Source organism: Xenia sp. Carnegie-2017, unplaced genomic scaffold (genome assembly GCF_021976095.1).
Source record: "Xenia sp. Carnegie-2017 unplaced genomic scaffold, XeniaSp_v1 HiC_scaffold_23, whole genome shotgun sequence".
NCBI lineage: Eukaryota > Metazoa > Cnidaria > Anthozoa > Malacalcyonacea > Xeniidae > Xenia > Xenia sp. Carnegie-2017.
Window position 1 is genome coordinate 19,991,301 of NW_025813486.1, and position 24,381 is coordinate 20,015,681.

The following is a 24,381-nucleotide window of genomic DNA, read 5'->3' on the forward strand; positions in this document are numbered from 1 at the left end:
TAATAGTATGCAAACAAAAGGCATTCACCATGTCAGTCGATAAACAATAGAACTTTATGAATGATTATGATATTTTTCGTCAATGTCGTACTTTACTTCCTCATGTATGGCAGGCATTCACCAAGCTCCAGATAATAAATGAAGACAGCTTTGTTTTAAGTTTTTTAAATAATTTTTAGTCAATCTTAATATTTTTTTAAAGTCCGCCCGTTCTCAATTTTTTTTTCCTTTTAACCATTCAAATTCATCAACAAACATAAATAATAATAAAACATAAATAATTGATTGTTCATAAATAATTTTGTAATTGCAAAAAAATATTCGCAGGAAAATATATGAACGTCAAGGAGCTTACTTAGTCAATTGACTGCGGCCTATAAGGTGAAAAGAGAGGTTTACTGATGGTGCAATAAAGTTTATTACTAAAAAAGCGAAAGTTGGTAAAAACTTTATACAAATAAATTGATCGTCCATATTGAATGCAAAACTGAGGACGCTGATTGGTTACTCATATGAAATTACTACACTAAAATCAACTAAAATTTAGCCAGTTATGTTTACTGACCAAAAAGATCGTGGTTACCTCCGAACGTTCTCTTTTGTTGAATTTTGTGAATGCAAGGATGGTGAGTTTCATGCGCTTAAAATCCTTCATTTTTATGCGAAGGAACAGTCCATCGCAAATATCTTTTAACAGATACTTTAGTATAACCTTTTTTACCTCAAGGTTTTGTTAATATTTTCTTTTTTTAACTCTATTTAAACGTATAATACATTCATGACAGAAGTGTCTATTTCTAACTTACATCCGAGGTTATCACAGTCGCGTACTCGGCAACTATGTTTCCCCAGTTTCTGCGGAAACGTATCAAAATCCCCTTATCGTAGTTTGTATTTGGCTGAAGTGATGCTCTTTCTGTTACACATTTTATGTTTTGGTTTTTGGTTTGCAGTTGTCTTCGACTTCAAAATCCATCATCGGTTCACACATGATGGCCGTCCGTCATTCCTTATCACTGTTCCTTACAGTATTTTCCCTGTACAATATTGTTTATTCGCTCTAAATACTCAAGTATCAAAATGCCTAAATCTATATTCAGTAGTCTTTTGACTTTTTGCTGAAAATGTAGCCTTCAGTTCAGTTCCAGATTGGAAACCACTCCTTTTGGCCCTCCCAATGATATATTTTTGCCTGCCCCTTCCACTTAATATTTTTCCAAATATTATACCCAATTTGCTTATTAGTGAAATTCATTGTTTAAAGTTTTCTATCAACTGCCATTTTAATATAAATAACATATCAACTTTCTAGTCTCACAGAAAGTTTTCTGCCCTCGTCATGGTTCCAAAGGTTTCTTGCCTCAGGCGATGCAAACGTCATCGTGGTAAGGTCAAGTCCTTTCCCGGTTGATAAGACCACCTCATCTGATGCAGCATTCAATAAGGCTGGAATGACACATGTGTTATGAAAGTTAACAGACCTGGTTCTAGTATGTATTCAATGTGAATCATTAATATTATTAATAAGTGCAATTCTCTGATATATTTTGAGTTTTATGGAAACATTTCAAAGCTACTTGAATGTGTTGGTTTATGTTATTATGTTCATTTCTGTTTAAATTAGGTAGGTTGATGTATGAAGAAAAACCGATATCAATGTATCAATTTTTGATATTTTTTGTATATGTATATTTCGATATATCGAAAAACCAATGTCAATACACTGATATTAAAAACCCTGATATTTATCGATATTTCGATATACCGCAACAGCCTACAAATAGGATTGTTGGTTGTATTTTTTCATGTCTTTTTTATTCCATTGCCTTATCAAAGTTAACAGAGTTAGGCCCTTGTTATAAGAACTTAGCAAGTTTGTCTTTGTATCCCCAAGCAGAACAGTGGAAGACTGTAACAGCGCATATCTAGATAAAACTGCCCCAAGACACAATTACTATCCTATACTTTGTAACAACTTAATTATTGTCAATGGCTGAAGCTAACAACAGAATTACTTCGCGGAATGTCAAACATGATTATGTGAGAACGCCCACAAATATTATTTCTCACACACAACTGGCAGCTGTTGCAGCCAATCTGTAGCAAGCTTGACATTTATGACTCATCAAAACAACTAATATAGCTACTATTACATCGCTAAAAAGGCCTGCTACCTAGAATAGCTTAGACTGAACAGTCTTAAATCTTGACAGTCTTATGTACTTAGTGCTCCATTCGCCAGACTATAGTCAAGCTGCATGGATACCACATCAAAATATGCTTTATATAACTTACATCACCTGCCACGCTGATTCACAATCGGGCTCCCAAGGGTGTTTGAGAAAACATTTTTCACTGTTTTTGTTTCTCATTTGGTGGAAAATGGTACTTTTTCTTGATAGTGTGAATTTTTCAAAATCCTAGAAATTCACAAGAAGGAAGTTGTCGAAGCTGTTACAATTGTGGAAACACCACCCATGATAATTGTGGGTATTGTGGGATACATTGAAACTCCCCATGGCCTCCAATGACAACAGTATGGGCTGAGCATTTGAGTGAAGAATGTCGCAGACGCTTCTATAAGAACTGGTAAGTATAAAAGACTGTTGAAACTAGGCTAACATGGTTGTTTGCACTAAAGTAAATGGTTTGAACACGGAGTATCATTACATGTTTGTAAATGTACATCGTCCAGGTTGGTATAGTCCTGAGAAGGACTGTTTTGTTGTTGTTGACTGACGCTTCGACAACCTTAGCTGTAGTCGCCTTCAGGTTACGCTAACCTGGCATTTACTCCTCATATGACTCTGAAGATGACTTCCACTATAGTTGTCGAAACATCAGTCAACAACAACAAAAACAGTCCTTCTCAGGACTATACCAACCTGGATGATTTACAAACATGTTGTTTGCTCTATCAAAAAACTTTGGGAACTTATTGCCTGTTCGTATGAGACTGGTTAGCGCGACATCTCAATGAGTGAGCCAAATATTACCTTGCTTTCATGTGAGAATCATCCCGCTACCTATGATCTTGCCTCAGTAACCAAGATCTTAGCAACTGGGCCAGCCTGCTTTCTCATATGAACATGACATAAATATTAATAGTAAATGTATTGCAAAGCAAGATCATAGGTAGGCAAGATGTCTAGATAACCAGGCTCGTATGAACAGGCCTTTAAACATATCGCTCAAAAAACTCTAATTACAAATGTCCATTGCTGATCGACTCGTCCCTTAAGCATTGGATCTCCTCTCAGGGTTATTTCCCGATGAGATCCAAGCATTTCCTTTTGCAAGTAATAGAATGGTTGCCCTGCCACTTCCTAAGGTGTCGTTCAAAGAAGAAAGCGTTCACCAAAGCATGTCGTAAATGGGGTGATGACGAAGGCAAAGAAAGCATTGATAAGGATCTGGAACGAATGAAAAAGTATTGTAAAGTGATTCGTGTCATAGCACATACCCAGGTATTTCTTTATAAATTCAAGACATTGAGACTTTAAAAGAAGATATTTTGTCAAAAAATATTTTTTGATTCGAGATTAGAGATTTCCTAATTGTTGATGAGATTGAATGCCTCCAACCAAGTGCTACAAAGTTGATATTTTGAAAATTTTTCTACAGCAAAACTGATCAAATTCGCCAAAAGAAAGCTCACGTGAATGGAGATTCAGGTAATGGAGGTGATATCTGAGAAAGTGGACTGGGCCAAGGAAAGATTGGAAAATCCAGCACCAGTCTCCAAGGTTTTCAGCAAAGATGAAATGATTGATGTGATTGGTGTTACAAAGGAAAAGGCTTTAAAGGTCTGATAGTACATAACTTACTGTTGGTTTCTAGTGGTGTAGTAGTAGTGCACTTGTAGTTAGTACCTTACCAGTAGTTGTTAGCTTACTGGTAGTTTGTAGTTTACTGGTGGATTGTAGTTCACTGGTTGAGTGTAGTTTACTGGTGGATTGTATCTCAATGGTGGATAGTAGTTTACTGGTGGTTTGTAGTTCACTGGTGGATAGTAGTTTACTGGTGGATTGTAGCTCAATGGTGGATAGTAGTTTACTGGTGGATTGTAGCTCAATGATGGATAGTAGTTACTGGTGGATTGTAGTTTACTGGTGGATTGTAGCTCAATGATGGATAGTAGTTTAGGATTGTAGGTTACTGGTGGAAAGTAGTTTACTGGTGGATTGTAGTTTACTGACATTAGTTTACTGGTGACATTAGTTTACTGGTAGTTTGTAGCTTAAATGTTGGATAGTAGTTCACTGGTGATAGTAGCTTTACTGGTGGATAGTAGTTAAATGGTGGATAGTAGTTACTGCGGATAGTAGTTTACTGGTGGATAGTAGCTGGTGAATAGTATTTTACTGGTGGATAGTAGTTTACTGGTGGATAGTAGTTACTGGTGACATTAGTTTACTGGTGGACATTAGTTTACTGGTGGACATTAGTTTACTGGTAGTTTGTAGTTCAATGTTGATAGTAGTTCACCGGTGATAGTAGCCATAAACATTAGTTTACTGGTGAAATTAGTTTACTGGTGGACATTAGTTTACTGTGGACATTAGTTTACTTGTGACATTAGTTTACTGGTGGATAGTATTTTACTGGTACTAAGCAGCTTACTAGTAGTTAGTGGTTTACTAGTAGATTAAAGTTTATTATTAGGAAGTAGTTACTAGTAGTTTATTGTTTATCGCGCTAGCTTTTGATCTCTCTTTTTCCCTAAGGTGTCACATACCGTTGGGGTACCAAGAAATTGCCTCGTAAACCCATAAAGGTTTAAGAAAAGTAGCTTGTATTGAGCATGGCATCCAGCAAGAGTTTCATTTGCTGTGGCTCGTGCTGGTCAATGGTTACCATCATAGGACTGAAATGAATAAAAGATTTATCGTGTTGGTGCTGGTATTCATACCAAAGATGGTAAGGTGATAAAGAACAATGCTGCCACTCCATTTGATATTTCTGACAAGAGCATTACACCAATGGTGAGTTGCACTATGTTTCTACAAGATTGCGTATCTTCTAGTGCAGGGGTCTCCAACTACGGCCTGCGGGCCAGATGGCCCTGGGCCTCTCAATCCGGCCCGCTGAGACACTTAAGGAAAAATATTATTAAAACAAAATAAACTTTGTGCAGAAAGTTCACGTTATGACGCAAACCAACTAGCAAGAGTGGCTTACGTCAATTTTGTCCCAACTTCCTACTGAGATAGAATTGCCATATTAAACTGCAGTAAGATGGCTGTTGTGGAAAAGTGCAGTCAAATGTTTTGAGCTAAGAAAGGAGCTATTTTCTTAATCAATAAAGCTTGTGTTATGTACTTGTTTTATTAAAATACCTGCTCTTTGACCAGCGGTATGCGGTTCGTCGACCCAACAACATGCTGGATGAAAGTTCATGTGGCCCTATGGCTGTAAAGTTTGGAGACCCCTGTTCTAGTGTATGTGATTGTTGACTTCGTTCGACTATTTCGTGCTAAATGTCAAATTGATACTATTAGGTGGCTTCCCACATTATGGTGAAGTAAATGAAGACTTTTTGATGTTGAAAGGATGTGTTGTTGGTCCAAAAAAGCGTGTGTTAACACTAAGGAAGGTTTGTGTAAAACAATCTGTTGTCTTAAATCAAAGGATCATTACATTTGCTATGCTTTCAATACGGGAGGGGGGGTCAAGATGATTGTAAACAACATCACATTCAGACGATTGCACATTTCCAAATGCGGGAAGGAAATCAGTAAAATCTTTACCCTAGCTTGCTCAATGCTAGAAATAGCCAGAATAAGTAACTTTATTTTATTTATTGATGAGGTCAATGAATTAATCAACTGTACATGATTGTTTATAGTCACTACTTGTGCAGACAAGTCGTAAAGCAACTGAGGAGATTAATCTAAAACTCATTGACACTTCCTCTAAGTTTGGTCATGGTCGCTTCCAGACTGAAGAAGAAAAGAAGGCTTTCATGGGTCTGTTGAAGAAGGACAAGGAACGTGAAGAAGCTGTCGAAGTTTAAGACTGATGATAGTTCTCTTCACTTAAAATAAATTGTTTGAAAGCTCATTTTGTTCTCGTTTATATTTTGAGATGCTTCGAGGTAAATTAGTAGAAATTGTTTACAAACAGCCCTATGTAAGATCTAAGCAATCGCTACTTAAATTCAATATCATGAAAATCATGTGGCTTTCACAAGATCTCGAACCTTCAGTATAATTCACCGCCACTCAATCCCTGTAGCTATCAACCTTTCAGGCATTGGAGACCGCCCAATGCAAAACCCTGCCCTAACCTAATATGAAATGCGTGTGATTTCCGAAAGCCTGGGTACAAGATAGCGATGATACTAGTACATTAGTACATACAGTTGGTCGTTCCCATGACTGTGAACTTGGAGAGTAGGTGGAGTTGACTACCTAGTTGAGATAAATTCTCAATTTGTGACGGAACGAGCTCTGAATTTGGTGCTTCTATATGCGCTTAGCAATTTTCAATAATGTATTTTGGCATGCTCTTTGTCTTCTTAAGCTTGTTTTGACAAATGCATATCAAATTCATCAACACTTTCTAACGCCACTGTAATATTCGTGACAAAAACCATGACCAGCCGACAATTTAAAGAGTATAATATAGTAATTAATAAGACATTGATTGAAAATATGAATGAACAAGACGAGAAGTAAACTGTAAATTTTCGACTTTATTTCAAAGTCATCCTCGAAAAAAGTCGAAAATTTACAGTTTACTTCTCGTCTTGTTTTGATTCATATTTTGCAATCTCAAGATGTCTTGTTTCTTCGCAATTTGCTTTATATTCGTGACAATGTTAGATATGTTTTTATTTTCTCTATAACTTTGTATCTGCATATTTTGTGCATAAACAATGCTCCAATATTTATGACAGATATTATAATTCGTGAATTGAGGTAGAAGAAATACTTGAAAATGAAACTTCCAACATTGAATATCTTAAAAGAACTATCAACTTATTATATTGCTTCTTAAAATAACTATCAACTTATTATATTACTTTTACCATTCACTATGGTATTTGCTATCTTTAGAACTCTTAAAGAAGTCGCTCGTGCTTAAACAGCAGTTTTTTCAGTGTAACTTATGTTTACTTCAAATATCGAATCACTAAACCTTTTAACTCGTTTTGGAAAGTCTCATAACTCAGAAAAGGAAAATATATTCGCTCGTTTTTTTGCCAACTTTTGTTTTTGTCAGATAATATTTCAGAAATTAAACGACTTTGCACTATGTAGTTTCTTGAGTAAAATATTCAATGCCTCTACTATAGTCAAAGCTAAGTATTGAAGGTATTAAACAAACAGAAAAGGGTGAAATTTAGCGATTTAAAAGTGTATTTTCGAAAACTAAGGTTACAAAGGACTGCACACTACAAAACACGGCTTCAATTTCCTGAGTTATCATTCCAGTATACTTATTAGTATATTCCAGTATAAAATAATTTGTATACAGGTCAGTGATGGATAGCGGTGGCGGAACTTTGTCATGAAAACATCTTTATAAATGTTTGTTGAGAGTTCGGTCTTAGAAACTTTAAAATTTCTGTTGTGTACGGTGTAAAGTATTTTACTTACAATGGAGGAAGATTGGGAAGCTCTAGCATATGAAGATGACTTCAGACGTTATGCCGATGAGTTGGAGCTGCTCAACGAAATGGAAGAAGGTACTTTAGATTTTGGAGTATCTTTGACTTTTGACTCCATATTCGATATGGAAGACCTGGCTTCAACATCCAATGATTTTCAAATGAAAACTTTTACTTTAACTATTTTGATGCATTTATTGACATTGATTGTCGTTGTCTTTCTAGTTGGCTGGAGAAGTTTTGAGCCGTAGGCGAAGGCCAAACTTTTGTTGTGTTGTGTATATAACTTGATAAAATTTACTTAACTTTCAAGTTTTCAAATAAAGGAATCAATAACGCAATAATTTTTCTTTTTAAGAGGAAAACATCAAGACAAGGAATCCTAGCCATTATACATCAAGGAAAACATTAGTTTTTGCTACGCCTGATAAATCTTCAAAGGTATCTTTAGAGGATCCCAACCAGTACAAGAGGGACATTACAGAGGATTTAAACGCCAAATTGATAAGATGTATGACCTTTTGTCTAATGAAGAAGATAGTGACGATGCATTAAACAGTAATGATCATATTTTGAATTCAAGTGAAAACAAGCGAAGTTAGACTTGATTTAAATACTGTTTCAACTATTGACTCAGCTAACCGTACTTTTAATGAAAATGAAAGTTACCGTTCAACTACACATTCAGTTAATGCAAGGCCTAAAGTGTTTACCAGGCCACTTATTGGTGAAGATTGTGTATCAGTTACTGGAACAGATGGAGGAAGAAGAGTGTATCTTCATATTAAAAGAGAGGAATCAAAAGAGGTTTTTCTGCACGTCATCAAAATTAATTGTGTACTTGTTGAAAGTTTTATGACCACTTTTAAATTGTTTGTTATTTCCTTGCTTCTTCATTCAGATGGTCAAAGCAAAGTTCTTGGATGGCAAGACTCCAGTTAATCTTCTTGGTGTTCCTTTTTCTGTTCTCAGAGAAACAATTTATGAAGAAGTAAGTCATATTTGTCTTCGCTAAACTTTTCTCCCATGGAAGTAGCACCAGATGATTTAAGTTAACTAGAGATGATGTAAGTTTGCTAGAGATTGTGGAGATTTGCTAGGGATGATGGAAGTTTGCTAGAGATGATGGAAGTTTGCTGGGGATGATGAAGTTTGCTAGAGACAATGGAAGTTGGCTAGGGATGATGGAAGTTTGCTAGAGATGATGGAAGGTTGGCTGGAGATGATGAGAGGTTGGCTAGGGATGATGGAAGTTGGCTAGGAATGATGGAAATTGGCTGGAGATCATGGAAGTTGGCTAGGGATGATGGGAGTTGTCTAGGGATGATGGAAGTTGGCTAGGGATGATGGAAGGTGGTTAGGGATAATGGAAGTTGGTAGGGATAATGGAAGATGGCTAGAGATGATAGAAGTTGGTTAGGGATAATAAGACTGCCAAGGATGATGGGAGTTGGCTGGGATGAATGGAAGGTATTGTTTTTATTGAAGTTGTTCGATTCTTTATGTTTTCATACAATTCATTAGAAACGCCTCAAATTGCTTGAAGAATCAAGAAAACTTACAGAAACATTAAATAAGTATGTAAATGATGTGTTTGTTTTAGTGTAATGGGTGTTTTATGAATTCTGTTGTTTTTTGTAGTGTTCTCACAGATGAATTAACGGGCAACAACGGAAATGATTGCAAAAGAACAGGTTCCTGAAAAGAGCAAATGAAATCACTTTGGGTTGATAAATATTCTCCAGATCATACATAGAATTGCTTAGTGATGATGTAAGTAACAATTTTGAAATGTTAAAAGTAGTGCAATGGTAAAAAAGTGCAAATGTACATGAACATTTTATTTGGATAAAAGTATAAATGTGTTAGAGCTTTAAAAGTTCTAAAGAGGGCGGTTAATTTTGCTTAGTTAAAGAGGCGGTTACTTTAGAGAGGGGTGGTTACTTAGAGAGGGGGGTTACCTTTAGAGAGGGCTGTTTTTAGAGAGGGGTGGTTACTTTAGGGCAGTTACCTTTAGAGAGGGGTAGTTACTTTATAGAGGGGTGGTTACTTTAGAGAGGGGCGGTTACTTTAGATTGGGATGATTATGTTAGAGAGGGGCGGTTACTTTAGAGACGAGCGGTTACTTTAGAGAGGGCGGTTACCTTTAGAGAGGGGCGGTTACTTTACAGAGAGGTGATTACGTTAGAGAGGGCGGTTACTTTAGAGAGGGGTGGTTACTTGAGATTGGGATGATTACGTTAGAGAGGGCGTTACTTGAAAGAGGGGGTGAGTTACTTTAAAGAGGGCGATTACGTTAGAGAGGGGCCGTTACTTTAAAGAGGGCGATTACGTTAGAGGGGCCGTTACTTTAAAGAGGGGCGGTTACGTTAGAGAGAAGTGGTTACTTTCGACCGAAAGGCTTTTTCAGTGAGAGGTTGCTTTCAAGACTCTACGGTGTAAGTCTGATTAAAAGTTCTTCGTGATTATAAATGTACTTTGTAACGAAGACTTTAGAAATGCTTCCATGTGTTTTCTTTCTTGTTTTTTCCAGGGCATCAACAGGAATTTGTTGACATGGTTAAAACTATGGGACGGTGTTGTTTTTGGAAAGGAGAACGTCAAGACAAGAAGGAAGCATGATGAGAAAATTCAAAAAAGGAAAATAAACGAAAACATTTCAATTATAAAGAAGAACATGATGAAGCAATGGTGAGATAATGGTTTTTTCCCGTTACCATACTCATTACGGTAATTTTTCATGTTTGCTGAATACAAATTTGATAGCAATGTTTTTATTGCCTTCACGACGGTATTTCTGCTCACACCTTTGATGGAACAGGACTTAATCTTTAGATAATCACTCGGTTAATATTGAGTTTGGATTTTAGCAAAACGTTTTTGCTCAGTTCGGTGCAGAGTGCTGGCTAGATATAAACCTCCCCCAGAGATTAACAAAATAGGTGCATTAGATACAGTTCACCCTCCCCTAAATAGATACATTACCGAGATATTGTGCATCCTCCCCACAGAAATAGACAAAATGCGATGCATACGTAAATACCTGCAAAATGTTTTGTAATTATCTCTCCTTGATTTTTTAGGAACTCGATGTGACTGGACGACCATCTCACAAGGTTCAGTATTCAACAACATATACAGTTATACTGGTTGCTATATCTCTTGTCCTTGCTGTATTCCGTGACAAAATATTTTATAGTTTTTGCCATTGTTTGTGAATGCGTTTCAACAACAGGCAATGATATTTCAGTAGCCGATCCTGTGTTAAGCAACATAAATTACATCAGTCCATATGGTGGATTTTATTGTTTGAAAAATATTACCAGTGACATTGTTCGAAAGATATTTCAAATGACCAGTTTTATTATTTGTTCTGCCTAACTCTGGATCCGCTAACGTGATAACCGTTTGTTCCATTCATAACTGTATTACCCACTTTTTGTTTTCATTTACCCTTGAAAATGTTGTGATGACGAAGAGTCATCTTTGACCCTCTACTTTTCAACTTTTTGCTCCTTTGCATTTCGATGGTTTCCTTTGTTTTGCCATACGGAAACGCTGAGAAACAAAAGATTAATGTCGTCTTTAGTACAAGATATGTCAATCAAAGGTGAATTTACTTGGGATTGTAAAGCTGTGGGCGTCCAGGTGTCCACACAACCATAACCTTTTTAGAGGGTGGTTTTCCTTATGGAGGTACACTCACAAATTTAGCTTATTGCTTGAACATTTATGATGCATTATGTGCTAGTTTTTAAAGGTGTAGAAAATTTTCAAATTAATGAACGAGCGCCGAAGGAACAGGAAATTTAAATAGTTTAAGCAATTAACGAAATATGTATGTCAAAGGATTTTGGAGGTTTTTGTAATGTTTGCTAGAAAAGGAGAAAAACTGATTGAAAATAACTAAAATGAAACAGTTACATTACAATCCTAAGTTTCTTGCGTTATCACATCGCGAACATGGAGCTGCCAAACTTTCGAAAGCCAAAACCCTGCGATTTGTGTCTAGTAGGCGAATGAATAGTACCAGCTAGTAGGAGCGAATGAAAGGTACCTGAAGGCATGGAAGTCTTGTGCTGCACCACAGAATATAAAACCAGCTATGAATGGCACCATTAGTAGGGGCGAATGAAAACCAATAGTAGGGCAAATGAAAGAAAAAGAAATAGAAGGAATGAAAGGAAATTGAAGAAGGAATGGAAATGAAGGAATGAAATGAATGAAATAGTGGAAATGAAGGAATGGAAATGAAGGAATGGAATGGAAGGAATGAAAGGAAGGAATGAAGGAAAGAAGGAAAGGAATGAAGGGGAATGGAATGGAAGAAGGAATGGAAAGGAATGAAGGAATGGAATAATTAAGGTATGGAGCCTTATATCTCTGTCAACGTTGAGATAATTTGAAAAATCATGCATATGACACACACAAGAACTGTACTAAGAGTCAAGTGACTCTGAAGATGACTACCGCTAAAGTTGTCGAATCGTCAGTCTACATCAATACCAACAGTCCTTCTCAGGACTCTACTAACCTGCACGATCTACATCCACAGACATGTTACGATATTCAGGTTCAACCAGTCACACACAAAGACGCCGTCAAAATCTAATCCAAACTAGAACACCCACTCCACAAAACATCCGGGACACATCCTTGTGTGTGTTTTAATCTTAATACATTCTCAGATCTATTGCGATGTGACGTCATTTCTTTCACGGCACCACTGATATGTATATAATATCTGGATAGTGCATGCATGTATGCTATAAAGTGCGAAAATTGAAGCTGGAAGTTTGCTCATTTGCTTACGACCTCGTGGGCACCACTGCACTTTTGTATTATAAAATCACAGTTATAGAGTTTTCATTCTTTTACAAACATTTGATTAGAGCAAAATTTTTATCAAATGGACAAGAAGACCGGTAGAGAATTTTAATCCTTTAAGTTTTGTTTTATTGGCTTTGTAACGCCAGAAAATTGAGGTGGCACAAGTGCGCGAACACGAATCAGATCGGATTTTTTCACTAGAAGCATCTCTTCTTGTTATTTTAAATGTCCAAGAATAAAAAAGCGATGGTGAGAATATAAAACGCACGAAAGCCTAAAATGATCACATCGCCCATATATATTTATAGAAATGTAAGGCCTACGCTCTGCACAAACTTCGGTTAAATTTTAACAATGTATGCGCCATCCATATATTATACATATCAGTGGACGCCACAGAACATGGGTGATTTGGCGTAATGTTTTGATTTCAGATTGCACTGTTGTGTGGTCCGCCTGGTCTTGGTAAAACGACATTAGCACACATAGTTGCTCTACATGCTGGATACAATGTTGTTGAATTGCCGCTTGGTTGTTGTATATTGTATCTTTTGTTTCGGAATGTTGCTTTGTTGACCCTTTGCATGGTGTTGCGTGAGAGCAACAATCACCGAACACGTTGGAGCTCGGTCGGCGAAAAATCATGCAACAATGGGATAATGGTACAAGAAACTGTGGCGTACGTGCTGTGTACGTGCACGAAAGTCTTCGTGAAACTCATGCACCGCAACGCAAAACACGCGCGACAACATACATGAGGCTGCTGTCTGATGAAAGCTGCTGTCTGGTGAAAGCTGCTGTCTGGTGAAAGCTGCTGTCTGATGAAAGCTGTCTGGTGAAAGCTGCTGTCTGGTGAAAGCTGCTGTCTGTGAAAGCTGCTGTCTGGTGAAAGCTGCTGTCTGCAACAGATGCGGCTGCGAGCGAGTTTTGTCGAATTAACCCTAGCTGCATGCGTTGCTTCACAGCAACCACCGAACACGATGGAGCCTCAGTCGGCGAAAAAATTCATGCTACAAAGGGTTAATCAGTCGTCGGTTGACAAGTTGAACGGTGCTGAGGACAGTGTTGTAGCCAATCCTCAATTTGGTCGTGCTATGTAAATTTCAGATCATTATCAATGTTCATTTCTTTAGTAATCTATTATTTTTACATAGAGTGAACGCATTAGCATTTACATAGCATGAATAAACTTGCGGCAGAGGCTGGCCGATCTCTTCGTGACTTGCAGGGAAAACTCAGACAGAGGTGCTGTTTGTAACAAGTAGCCATTTTTATTTGGGGAGAGGAATGTGCTTGCGATGCTGTATTGAGCTTAAATTATTGCTGCTACTTGAAGAGTTCTAACATTCTTCCAAGTAAAATTTTTTTGAAAACCGGGCGGTAAAGACTATATAGACCACATGGGCGCACCGAGAAATTTTCCCGGTTTCATTATAGGCCAGTCCACCTCTGACTTGCGGGCTGGCTACCACACTGGTTGGGGGAATGTTATAACCGATACATAGTTACTCACACAGAGATATCACTCTTGTTGAATGGAGTGACGCGCGCAATTATAGCGCATTTTTCTGTGTTTTAGCATTTGTGAATAGTTATGGTTTGTTTAGTTTCTTTTATACCTTTAGCGATGATCGTTCAGTGGAGGTGTTTCGAAATAAGATTGAGTCCACAACTCAGATGCAGTCAGTTTTAGACTCAGGCAAAAGACCTAACTGCCTTGTTATTGATGAAATCGACGGAGCACCGACAGTACGTAATGACTAACAACATGCTGCAAGCTCAAGCCATTATATGATGCACATAACACAATTTTGTAAAAATTTCGGCAAACTTTTGCTTTAAATGTGAATTATTAGTAAAATAGCATTCTCGTGCAATACTATTCCATATTGATTTTGTGAAAGTATCTTGATGGGAAATCACGCATGCGTAGTGAAAAAATACGCCCCAATTTCGCCGAGTGGGCCTTTTGTTAGATGTCTATTCTGTGGTTTAAGTCTTAGACATATATGATACAACAGACTACTCCCCGTTCTCTTTTGTCTGCGATAAAACCACTTTGCTTTTATTTCGGCTTGCCGTTTGACTTTCCATGTTTTATTTCAGCCTGCAATAAACGTTTTGCTCTCTTTGATAAAAAGAAGGATGCAGACTTACAGAGTATGAAATTTTGACATAATTTTTATGGAGGGGAAAACCTCAGAAGCTCATCGTGTTTTTGAAAACATTCCAGAAGCATCCAATGACGAGAACGCGCAGAAGAAACGCAAGAAACGATATAAACACGTTATTTTATCTCGTCCGATTATATGTATTTGCAACGATCCGTAAGTAGGTGTTTTTTTTTCAACAAAAATTATGAAGACTGGCAAGCCTCGTCCCAGGCTTCCTTTAAAAGTGTGTTCGCAGTCGCAGATCATATTTCCGTTGGTGGTGTTCTACAATACTGACATAAATCAGTTTTGTTGTGGTGTTATTTTGTATCTCTTGTCTTGTGTTGATTCCATTGTGTTGATTCCATTGTGTTGATTCCATTGCGTTGATTCCATTGCGTTGATTCATTTGTGTTAGTTTACTTGTGTTAGTTTACTTGTGTTGTTTCAGTCGTGTTATTTTAGTTGTGTCAGTTTATTTGTGTTTGTTCACTTGTGTTGTTTTCTTGTGTTGTTTCAGTCGTGTTATTTTAGTTGTGTCAGTTTACTTGTGTTTGTTCACTTGTGTTGTTTTCTTGTGTTGTTTCAGTTGTGTTATTTCATTTGTGTCAGTTCACTTGTGTTAGTTTTCTTGTGTTGTTTCAGTTGTGTTATTTCATTTGTGTTAGTTAACTTTTTATAGTTTATTTGTGTTAGTTTTCTTGTGTTAATTTAATTCTAGCTTCTCTTTGATTTGTAGCTATGTGCCTGCGCTGAGGCAACTTCGTCAACTAGCGTTTGTGCTGACTTTCCTCTCCACGATGTCAGGCAGACTGGCTCAAAGATTACTTGAGGTATTCATCTTCCTCGATTTCAAGCTATGCTTCGGTGTTTAGTCTGGTAAAAGTGGAAAATTTTTAAGAGCACGCCCACGTACCCTCCCTGCTCCCCCCTCCCCGATATGCTTTTTTAAAACTTCATGTCTTAGGCCCTCCCTGCTTACAGTCACGACAGGAAGGTTTTGAGGGATGACGAGTGAAATATTTTTTTGTTTTGAGGGATGACGAGTGAAATATTTTTTGTTTTGAGGATGACGAGTGAAATATTTTTTTGTTTTGAGGGATGACGAGAGACATTTTTTGTTTTGAGGGATGACGAGGAAACATTTTTTGTTTTGAGGGATGACGAGTGAAACATTTTTTGTTTTGAGGGATGACGAGTGAAATATTTTTTGTTTTGAGGGATGACGAGTGAAATATTTTTTTGTTTTGAGGGATGACGAGTGAAATATTTTTTGTTTTGAGGGATGACGAGTGAATATTTTATTGTTTTGAGGGATGACGAGTGAAATATTTTTTGTTTTGAGGGATGACGAGTGAAATATTTTTCTGTTTTGAGGGATGACGAGTAAATATTTTTTGTTTTGAGGATGACGAGTGAAATATTTTTTGTTTTGAGGATGACGAAAAAATATTTTTGTTTTGAGGGATGACGAGGAATATTTTTGTTTTGAGGGATGACGAGTAAAATATTTTTTTTGTTTTGAGGATGACGAGTGAAATATTTTTGTTTTGAGGGATGACGAGGAAATATTTTTTGTTTTGAGGGATGAGTGAAATATTTTTGTTTTGAGGGATGACGAGGAAATATTTTTTTGTTTTGAGGGATGACGAGGAAATATTTTTTGTTTTGAGGGATGACGAGTAATATTTTTTGTTTTGAGGGATGACGAGGAAATATTTTTTGTTTTGAGGGATGACGAGGAAATATTTTTTTGTTTTGAGGGATGACGAGGAAATATTTTTTTGTTTTGAGGGATGACGAGGAAATATTTTTGTTTTGAGGGATGACGAGTGAAATATTTTTTGTTTTGAGGGATGACGAGTGAAATATTTTTTGTTTTGAGGGATGACGAGTGAAATATTTTTTGTTTTGAGGGATGACGAGTGAAATATTTTTTGTTTTGAGGGATGACGAGTGAAATATTTTTTTGTTTTGAGGGATGACGAGTAAAATATTTTTTTGTTTTGAGGGATGACGAGTGAAATATTTTTTGTTTTGAGGGATGACGAGTGAAATATTTTTGTTTTGAGGGTGACGAGTAAAATATTTTTTGTATTGAGGGATGACGAGTGAAATATTTTTTGTTTTGAGGGATGACGAGTGAAGTATTTTTTTGTTTTGAGGGATGACGAGTGAAATATTTTTTTGTATTAAATTAAGGTGTCGAGAAAGGAACTATTTCAAACCGATATGTCTACATTACTGGCACTCTGCGAAAAGACTGAGAACGACATTCGATCGTGTCTTAATACTCTCCAGGTTTTAATCCATTTTCACATCCACAAGTTCTTCATGTAGGCTTTTTTCTAAAGAAATGCTAATCTTCACAGTTTTTTTCTTTCTTATTAGTTTCTTCGACAAAGGGGGGAAGTTTTAAGCATTGAGTACATCCAGTCAGAAAACATCGGTCTGAAAGATAGTCAGAAGAGCCTGTTCTCTTTATGGAAAGCGGTATTTCAACTACCAAGGGCGAAGAACAAGCGGCTTGCCACGTTGATCGAACCACTTAACGAACCTTCTCCGATGTTACCTGAGTTTGGTTCTGATGACCCACGAGGGCATCCGGTCTCAAAAACTCCGCGGCTACATTTTATAACTTGCTTCACTTGGTATCATCTAACGGCCAGTATAACAAACTAGAGAACGGTAAGATAGATGCTCGTCATCGTAACTATAGAAACAGCCTCATCCATTTTCCTTTAGCAGTCAGTGTTGTTGTGCACACATAGGGCTCAAAATAAACGTCGGTCAGCGGAAAATGACATGTCGAAAATGCTTTTGACCGACCAACTTTTACCTCACCAGTCATTTTGACCGGCCATATTTTCACGTTTTCCTCCAAAACAGTGCCTGACTAGTGAAAACGTTAGCATGTATGGCCATACTGGTGCTGACCACTGCACCATTGCGTTTGCATTACAACTCTCATAATTTCTTTATTATTGATAGGAATTTTCGAAAACTATCTTAACATGAAATTCAAAGATTCTTATTTGAACCAGGTATATACATAGCAATCTTCATAAGAGCTTCTGTATTGTTTGAGCATGCGCCCTAAACGGCACTTGATTGGACGCTGAGTGCATGAAACATTTAAACTTTGTTTGCACAGGCTTATGTAACCGAGGAGACGTTTGGGAGAACTTGAGAGCTGATCAGTGCAAGCTCCAGACCGAAGGTCGAAGGTGCACATGCTCCAGAGTTCTCACAAACGTCTCCGAATGTTTCATGGAAACAGACTAATTCAAAGCAAACGTTTTAATTTTTCCTCTAAAGTATATTCACGATTTTTTATTGTTTGACTTCAGATCTGTTTTGCACAGGCTTAAGCCTGTTGTCCACTAGCCATTATCAGCAGGGCGTCGTAATGATATGCATGCGTGCTTGTGAATATTGACCATTAAATTCATAAGCACGCATGCGCCGTTACGTTTTGCACAGGCTTACGCAAACACAGCTATAGACCAATCAACGCGCGCGTTTTATTATGTTTATTTCATAATTGTCATTGAAGGTCGTTATGGCGACAGAATGGCTACATTCGCAGATTTGATCTCCACATCTACGAACATCAAATCGCATCGATCGCCAAACCACCGTTCTCTTTCACTTGCGCACCAATGCAACCCAAGATAAACTATCCAAGATTAGCATCGAGTATAAACGTTGATGTTCCGCCGTTAGAACAACGCTTATAATTTCTTTCTTTTAAGAATTCACTAAAAGCCGGAAGAAACATCATTACATCATTGTTTGATGTATCACCCCCCGTGAGAGGAGGCCTTGATGTTCGAAAATTTCTGTGGAAGTGCTGCCGCTTCTGTTGCAAATAATCACCCCAACACTTCTGTCCGGTAAGTTCTATCTCCAACCCCTGTCATGTTTCTTCCTAAGTCCTAACCTTAGCCTTCCCTAAAACTTTGTCCTGTAAGTTCTATCTCCAACGCCTGTCAAACGGTTCTTCCAGTCCTAACCTTAGCCTTTCCCTAAAACTTTGTCCTGTAAGTTCCATCTCCAACCCCTGTGAAACGGTTCTTCCTTAAGTCCTAACCTTAGCCTTTCACTAACACCTTGTGCTGTAAGTTCTATCTCCAACCCCTGTCAAGCTCTTCCGTAATTCCAAACCTTAGCCTTTCCCTAACACTTCGTACGGTAAGTTCAAACTTCAATCCATTGTTTGTAGATGTTGATCGTTCACCATACAAAACTTAGTAGTTCTACTAATCCTTTTCCCAGAATATATTCACAGTTTTCGACATTTCAAAATTTGTAACAAGAATATGTTTTCTTTTACCTTGAAGTAACCAACATGGCCGCTATTGTCATATCAAAACACTCTATTGTGCTTTAGTCACGTGAGAATATGTTTTGTCTTTATAGATCAACATGCAGTTATTCAGTTCTGATGAAAAACAGCAAATGCGTGACCTCATCAATACCATGATTACCTACAACATCAACTACCTGCAAGAGAGGAACATTGAGGGACAATATTCTTACATCTTTGATCCGTATGTACATCTCTATACCTTATTTTCCCTAAGGTCCTGTTTACATTATGAGCGGTTGCGTATTGAGGGAAACAGATCAGAGCATTCTAATGATTTTACCGGCGAAGTTTAATGATTTACTGACAAAACCTCTTTACATTTAAGAGTGGTTTAGTAATTGTTTGGGTGGTTTATTAGTGTTTGAAGGGTGGTTTGAGGGTTTAAAGGGTTTAATGATTGTTTAAATGGTTTAAGGGTGGTTTAAAGGTTGTTAAGGGTGATTTAAGGGTGGTTAAAGAGTAAAAGGGTTGTTTAAATATGAATTAATGGTGTTTTAAGGGTAGTGTAAAGTTGGTTTAAGAGTAGTTTAAGGTGGTCTAAGGTGGTTTTAAAGGTTGTTTAGTGGGGTTTAATATGGTTTAAGAGAGGTTGTAAAGGGTGGTTTGTGAGTGGCTTTAGCGTGGTTTAAAGGTGGTCTAAATTGTTTTCCAAATTGCTCACGACTAACCAATCAGGAGCAATTTTAAAAAGAAATTTTCACAGATGTTTCGCTTTTGCACTGGTGCTTCTTTTTCGCACTAGTATTTAGGAAAAATTACCCTGTTCTTAACCAATCTGAATTGAGAAATGTTATCATGTCTATTAGTAGTCTGTTTCTTCACTATACTGTGGTAAACTTCATTAACTGCCTTCGTTTATCAACAGTGGAAAATGAAATTTCGTCTCTAACTTTTATTTGAGGACTACATGATCATTTCTCATTGTTTTGAAATGAAAACGTATCACTGGAATGATAAAGAACTTCATTTTAGTGCCGCATTCATGTATGAGCGCAAAATAGAAGACCAAATGCACAATGGCTATTTAAAGTTCCATTCACTTTTTCATACCTTCTATACTTTTGTATTTATTAGCGGGCTTCAAAGCTGTATTTAGATTTCAGTTTTCATCAAATGAAATCATACAAAACTCAATCTTGTATTTTATGTTGTTTTTAACCAGTAAAATCGAGGAAGCTGTCAAATTTCCTGGTCTGCCACAGCATAAGCAGTTGACCTATGCAATGAAGCAGTTGATCGCAAGAGAGGTATGGCAATACTACAGATTTATATTCCTATTTAGTCTGTTGATCCTTGCGTCTGTACTAGTTAGCTCCTCAGTTAAATCGTTATTGAGAGCATGTTGTTCTGCAAACTTTTTTGTTCGAGTTTTTTGAACTTCAGTTTTTCTGGCAAACTTGAAGCCATAGACACAATTCAGAATGAACTGCAAGCATGTGGATGAAATTAAACTCTTCAATGTTGTATAAACCAAAAAACTGCGCCTTATGGCTTTTTAGTTTGAACATGTGCTTTTTGTAATTTAAATTCGCAATTAGCTACGAGAAAAAAAAGATTTAAAATTAGTGAGAGTTTCACCAATCTTAAGTTATAAATATAATGGAGAAACAACGAAGGTGTGAATCAAATAGAATTTCTTAAAGTTGTATAAAATAGGAATTACTCGCTTGTTTCTGTTAGTTTAAACATTTACATTTCTGCATTACTGAAGGGGCACGTTTTCACTGAATTTGAGCTGAGTTTTTATAAATTCATTAGTATTATATTGAGAGTGACAATCTTCCTTCTGCGATAAAAATGCGTGGATTGGACAAAGTTTAGCTAGGAATAAAAATGAATTAAAAATAGCGAGGTGTCATCGACGAATATTTAAATGCAAAGCAATGCTAGAATTGCTTTGCTCTGCTTGTTTGTCCGCGTTTCTCAAGCCAAAATTACAAAGTTCTGAAAACGTCAAATTCCGAGAGGAAAAACAAACTGAGGCTATGTATTACTAAGTTTATTCGTTCGTCCAGGTTGGTTTGGAAAGATGCGCATAACAGAAAAATGGTTTTCCGAAAATCCCGGTATGTACACGCTCCAAGTAGTTCATTTTATGTATTATGAAATAATGGCGACAATTTACTATATTATTGTATGTAGCAACGAAGAGAAGGGGAAGGATTGTAGGAAAGAGAAAATTGAAAAGAAAGTGAGTCACTATCAGCGAGTGATTGTCAGTCAGCTTCCGTTGTACTTCATTTAAAGCCGAAGGAATTGAAGTTAAAAACAGGAAGTAAGTGTTATAAAACAATGCAATGTATAGGGAAACAACATCAGATAAAGACATTAGACTGGAGTATAGGTGACCAGTTTCTACATCAGATCACTCCAGATGAAGACACTAGACTGTAGTATATAAGAGATTAAAGGTTTTTATTATTCATCTTCAGATTAAAAAGTAACGATGAATTCACATTGATTTTCTATATTTATCACACTATACTAAGAATTATATGTTAACTTTATTATATATATTTACAAGATCTAGCAATAAAAGATTGTTTATGGCGTTTGGTCTGAGATAAAATACTATAAGTATGACTGAAGTTTCAATATCGGATCACTCCAGATGAAGACACTAGACTGAAGTATATAAGAACTAAAGTTTCAACATCAGATCACACCTGATGAAGACACTAGACTGGAGTACATAAGAACTAAAGTTTCAACATCAGATCACAGCCGATGAAGACACAAGACTGGACTAAAAAGGTCTATAATAGCTCTTGGACAAGCACAAAACCATCAACTAAATGCTTAAACATTTTTCTATCTCAAGCAAGCTAAGGATTTTTTTGGAAGAGCAATTATCACCAATGAGCTTTCAGGTAATGTCTACATTTAATTCATTAAAAACATTTTTAGATAAATGATTAAAGTTACACGAACAGGTCTCTGTTTCATCTTTCAGATGATGAATCTCCTACTGACAGCACAAATTCACATTCTCCATTTTGGTTTAAGTTCCAAGAAGGCTTTTCAAATGCAGTTCGAAGACCAGTAAAAATCCAGGACCTCCTCTGATGAAGGCTTTAGTAAGTCAGCCTCGATGACGAAGTTCTTCAGCATGGCATTGAATTAAACAAGTACTGTTAGACAACTTAGTCATATTTTTCAGCAAACTGTTTGAATCGCCGGAGAAAAAGTTCTCCCTGAATGCAATTGGCCCAAACAAAAGGTGGACTAAACAATGATAATATCTTTTGTATGGAATCATCTTTGAGACGATTTCCATGCAGGCGGAGCTTGACTAATGTTTCTTTGCACCATTTTAGCAAGGGCAAAGACTATCTATACTGTTATGCCATTACTTCCCATCTGAGGTATTCCATTTATGAGTAGACGGCAATCCTGCCATTTCACTTAATTTGTCACCATGTCCATTAAATTACAGCCATTTAAATTCAAATGTTTCAAAGGTGAAGTTTTCCCTTAAGATATCAAGAATAATGTTACAGTATAAAGCAGTCATTGATAAGTTAAGATAGCTTAGATTTGTGAACTTCAGTGTCCCCGAGTCTACTACCTCCACGCACTCCAATTGCATCTTATGTTGATACCATTTAGTTCCTTGTTCTAATAATAATAAAATAACTCATTATTTATGTTATCATGTGGGATTTTTATTAAATATAAAAAGAGGCTGCCCAAACACTTTTCAGGGCCCTGGGGCAAAATTTTTGGTAGGAGCCTTTCTTCCCCCCCCCAAACCTTACAATAGTAAATTATACTAAAATTATACTAGGCAATTGTAATAGTTGATGTTTTGCTTTATGCTTAGTATTAAGCTGCTGTGCTTCAATATGACTTGTTTACTCATTCTTAGCACTAGCCATTATCAATACTACGGTTTAATAAAAACAGTAACTGACCTTTGTATGCAACTGGATTATCAAATGTGTCTATATGATTATAAGGTGTAGAATATGAAACTTAACACTAATACTACAGATACTGTGAAAAGTTATTCTTTTTGTGAAAGAGAATGATGTGATATTAACATACATCAATTAATGTCCATAGAAATTTACTTACTCATTATATATATATTAATGGGGAACCCTGGGCCCCAGGGCAAATTGGCCCTTTGTCCTCCTTTCTGGTGACCTTTATAAGAAGGATGCATGTTAACAAGTTACCTGGATTCTACCCAACATCTTTAAGATATATTGAATCTGAGCTTCATGCAATTCAATAGCACTAAAATGAGTAACAACAAGATTGTGAACTTTGCCTTTGTTCAAGGATGTCTTCCAAAAGGGACCATGTATCTCTGTCCACATAACAATCTATTTTTATTGATAATATTTTTACATTAGTCCCAACTTTGTTCAATTCAAGCCTCGTAATCGGCTTCATGTCAATTGGCAGGTTTTTTGCATCTGTAATAATTTTCCAGCCACCAACAATAGAAAGCACTTGTTCCATGCACACCTTATACAAAAAAAGTTTAATGCATAAGACCAGTGCTGTATGTGGGGTGCTTGGGGAGGAGCCCTTCTACCTTGAAATGGGTAATTTTAAAAGGGCACTATTGACAAAACATCAAGAGAGCCCCCTCTGAAAAATTTAGTTCTATAGCACAACATAAATTCACATAAGTCACATATGATATGAAAAATATATTCCAAGCAAGAATATCTGCTAAATTCAAGAAATAAGAATGAAAGCCAGCTATTGTGCCTGGAAAATTTTTCTTTAACTTCATATTTTTGTGCTGAAGGAAATTAAGCTTAATTTGATTGGGAAGAGGGCTCAGATTAAGGATTAAGGTCATAAGGCAATCTAGAGGCAACTTAGCTGACTTAAGGTAAGTTTTGGTTAAAAATCATTTAAAGTCAAAATACCATGTCAACAAAACTTTTGGTTAGAAATCATTTAAAGTCAAAATACCATGTCAACAAAACTTTGGTTAGAAATCATTTAAAGTCAAAATACCATGTCAACAAAACTTTTGGTTAGAAATCATTTAAAGTCAAATACCATGTCAACAAAACTTTTGGTTAGAAATTTCCACAGAAATTTTAAAGCCAAAAAACTTCAAAATTTGTTTTTCTGAGTATTTTGAATATTAAACTTATATATTTCAATCTATTCTAGATATAACCTAGAACTATCATGCATTACAATTCTAGCTGCATCTTCATTGAACAGACATGGTTTTATTAAAGTCTTTTAAATTCAAAGTAGCAACTGCATGTCCTCAGGGCATGACGGCTAATCTTTGATCAAGGGGACCCCGATCTAGATTATACTGTAAAGAAACATTTGCAGAGCGGTCTTTGCAAAAAATAAAGTTTAAGCACTAGACAGCGAAATAAAGGGCCCTTTCAATGTCAAGCACAGAAGTATGAAATGATGAAAGTGTA

The 24,381-nt window shown here is 36.6% G+C and overlaps 1 protein-coding gene, 1 long non-coding RNA gene and 1 pseudogene across 2 annotated transcripts; all 3 read left to right on the top strand.

The window, feature by feature from the left end:
* Positions 1-553: 553 nt before the first annotated feature.
* On the top strand, positions 554-5,126 carry LOC124449327 (annotated as a pseudogene).
* Positions 5,127-5,500: 374 nt separating this feature from the next.
* LOC124448770 lies at positions 5,501-6,063 on the top strand. Its single transcript, XR_006949243.1, has 2 exons — positions 5,501-5,596; positions 5,849-6,063. It is a non-coding gene; the product is annotated as an uncharacterized LOC124448770 (long non-coding RNA).
* Positions 6,064-8,191: 2,128 nt separating this feature from the next.
* On the top strand, positions 8,192-22,061 carry LOC124449328 (chromosome transmission fidelity protein 18 homolog; the record flags this gene model as incomplete). The annotated part of the gene is given in 21 exon segments (XM_047000261.1): positions 8,192-8,422; positions 8,517-8,610; positions 9,162-9,192; positions 9,361-9,388; positions 10,149-10,262; positions 10,699-10,731; positions 12,880-12,971; positions 14,053-14,194; positions 14,552-14,605; positions 14,696-14,772; positions 15,338-15,431; positions 16,801-16,899; positions 16,990-17,223; positions 17,226-17,286; positions 17,590-17,642; positions 18,155-18,174; positions 18,771-18,792; positions 19,021-19,151; positions 20,133-20,337; positions 21,218-21,360; positions 21,904-22,061. Coding segments are annotated over 21 exon segments (2,091 nt in total), but the record flags the coding sequence as incomplete, so codon positions are not given.
* Positions 22,062-24,381: the final 2,320 nt, after the last annotated feature.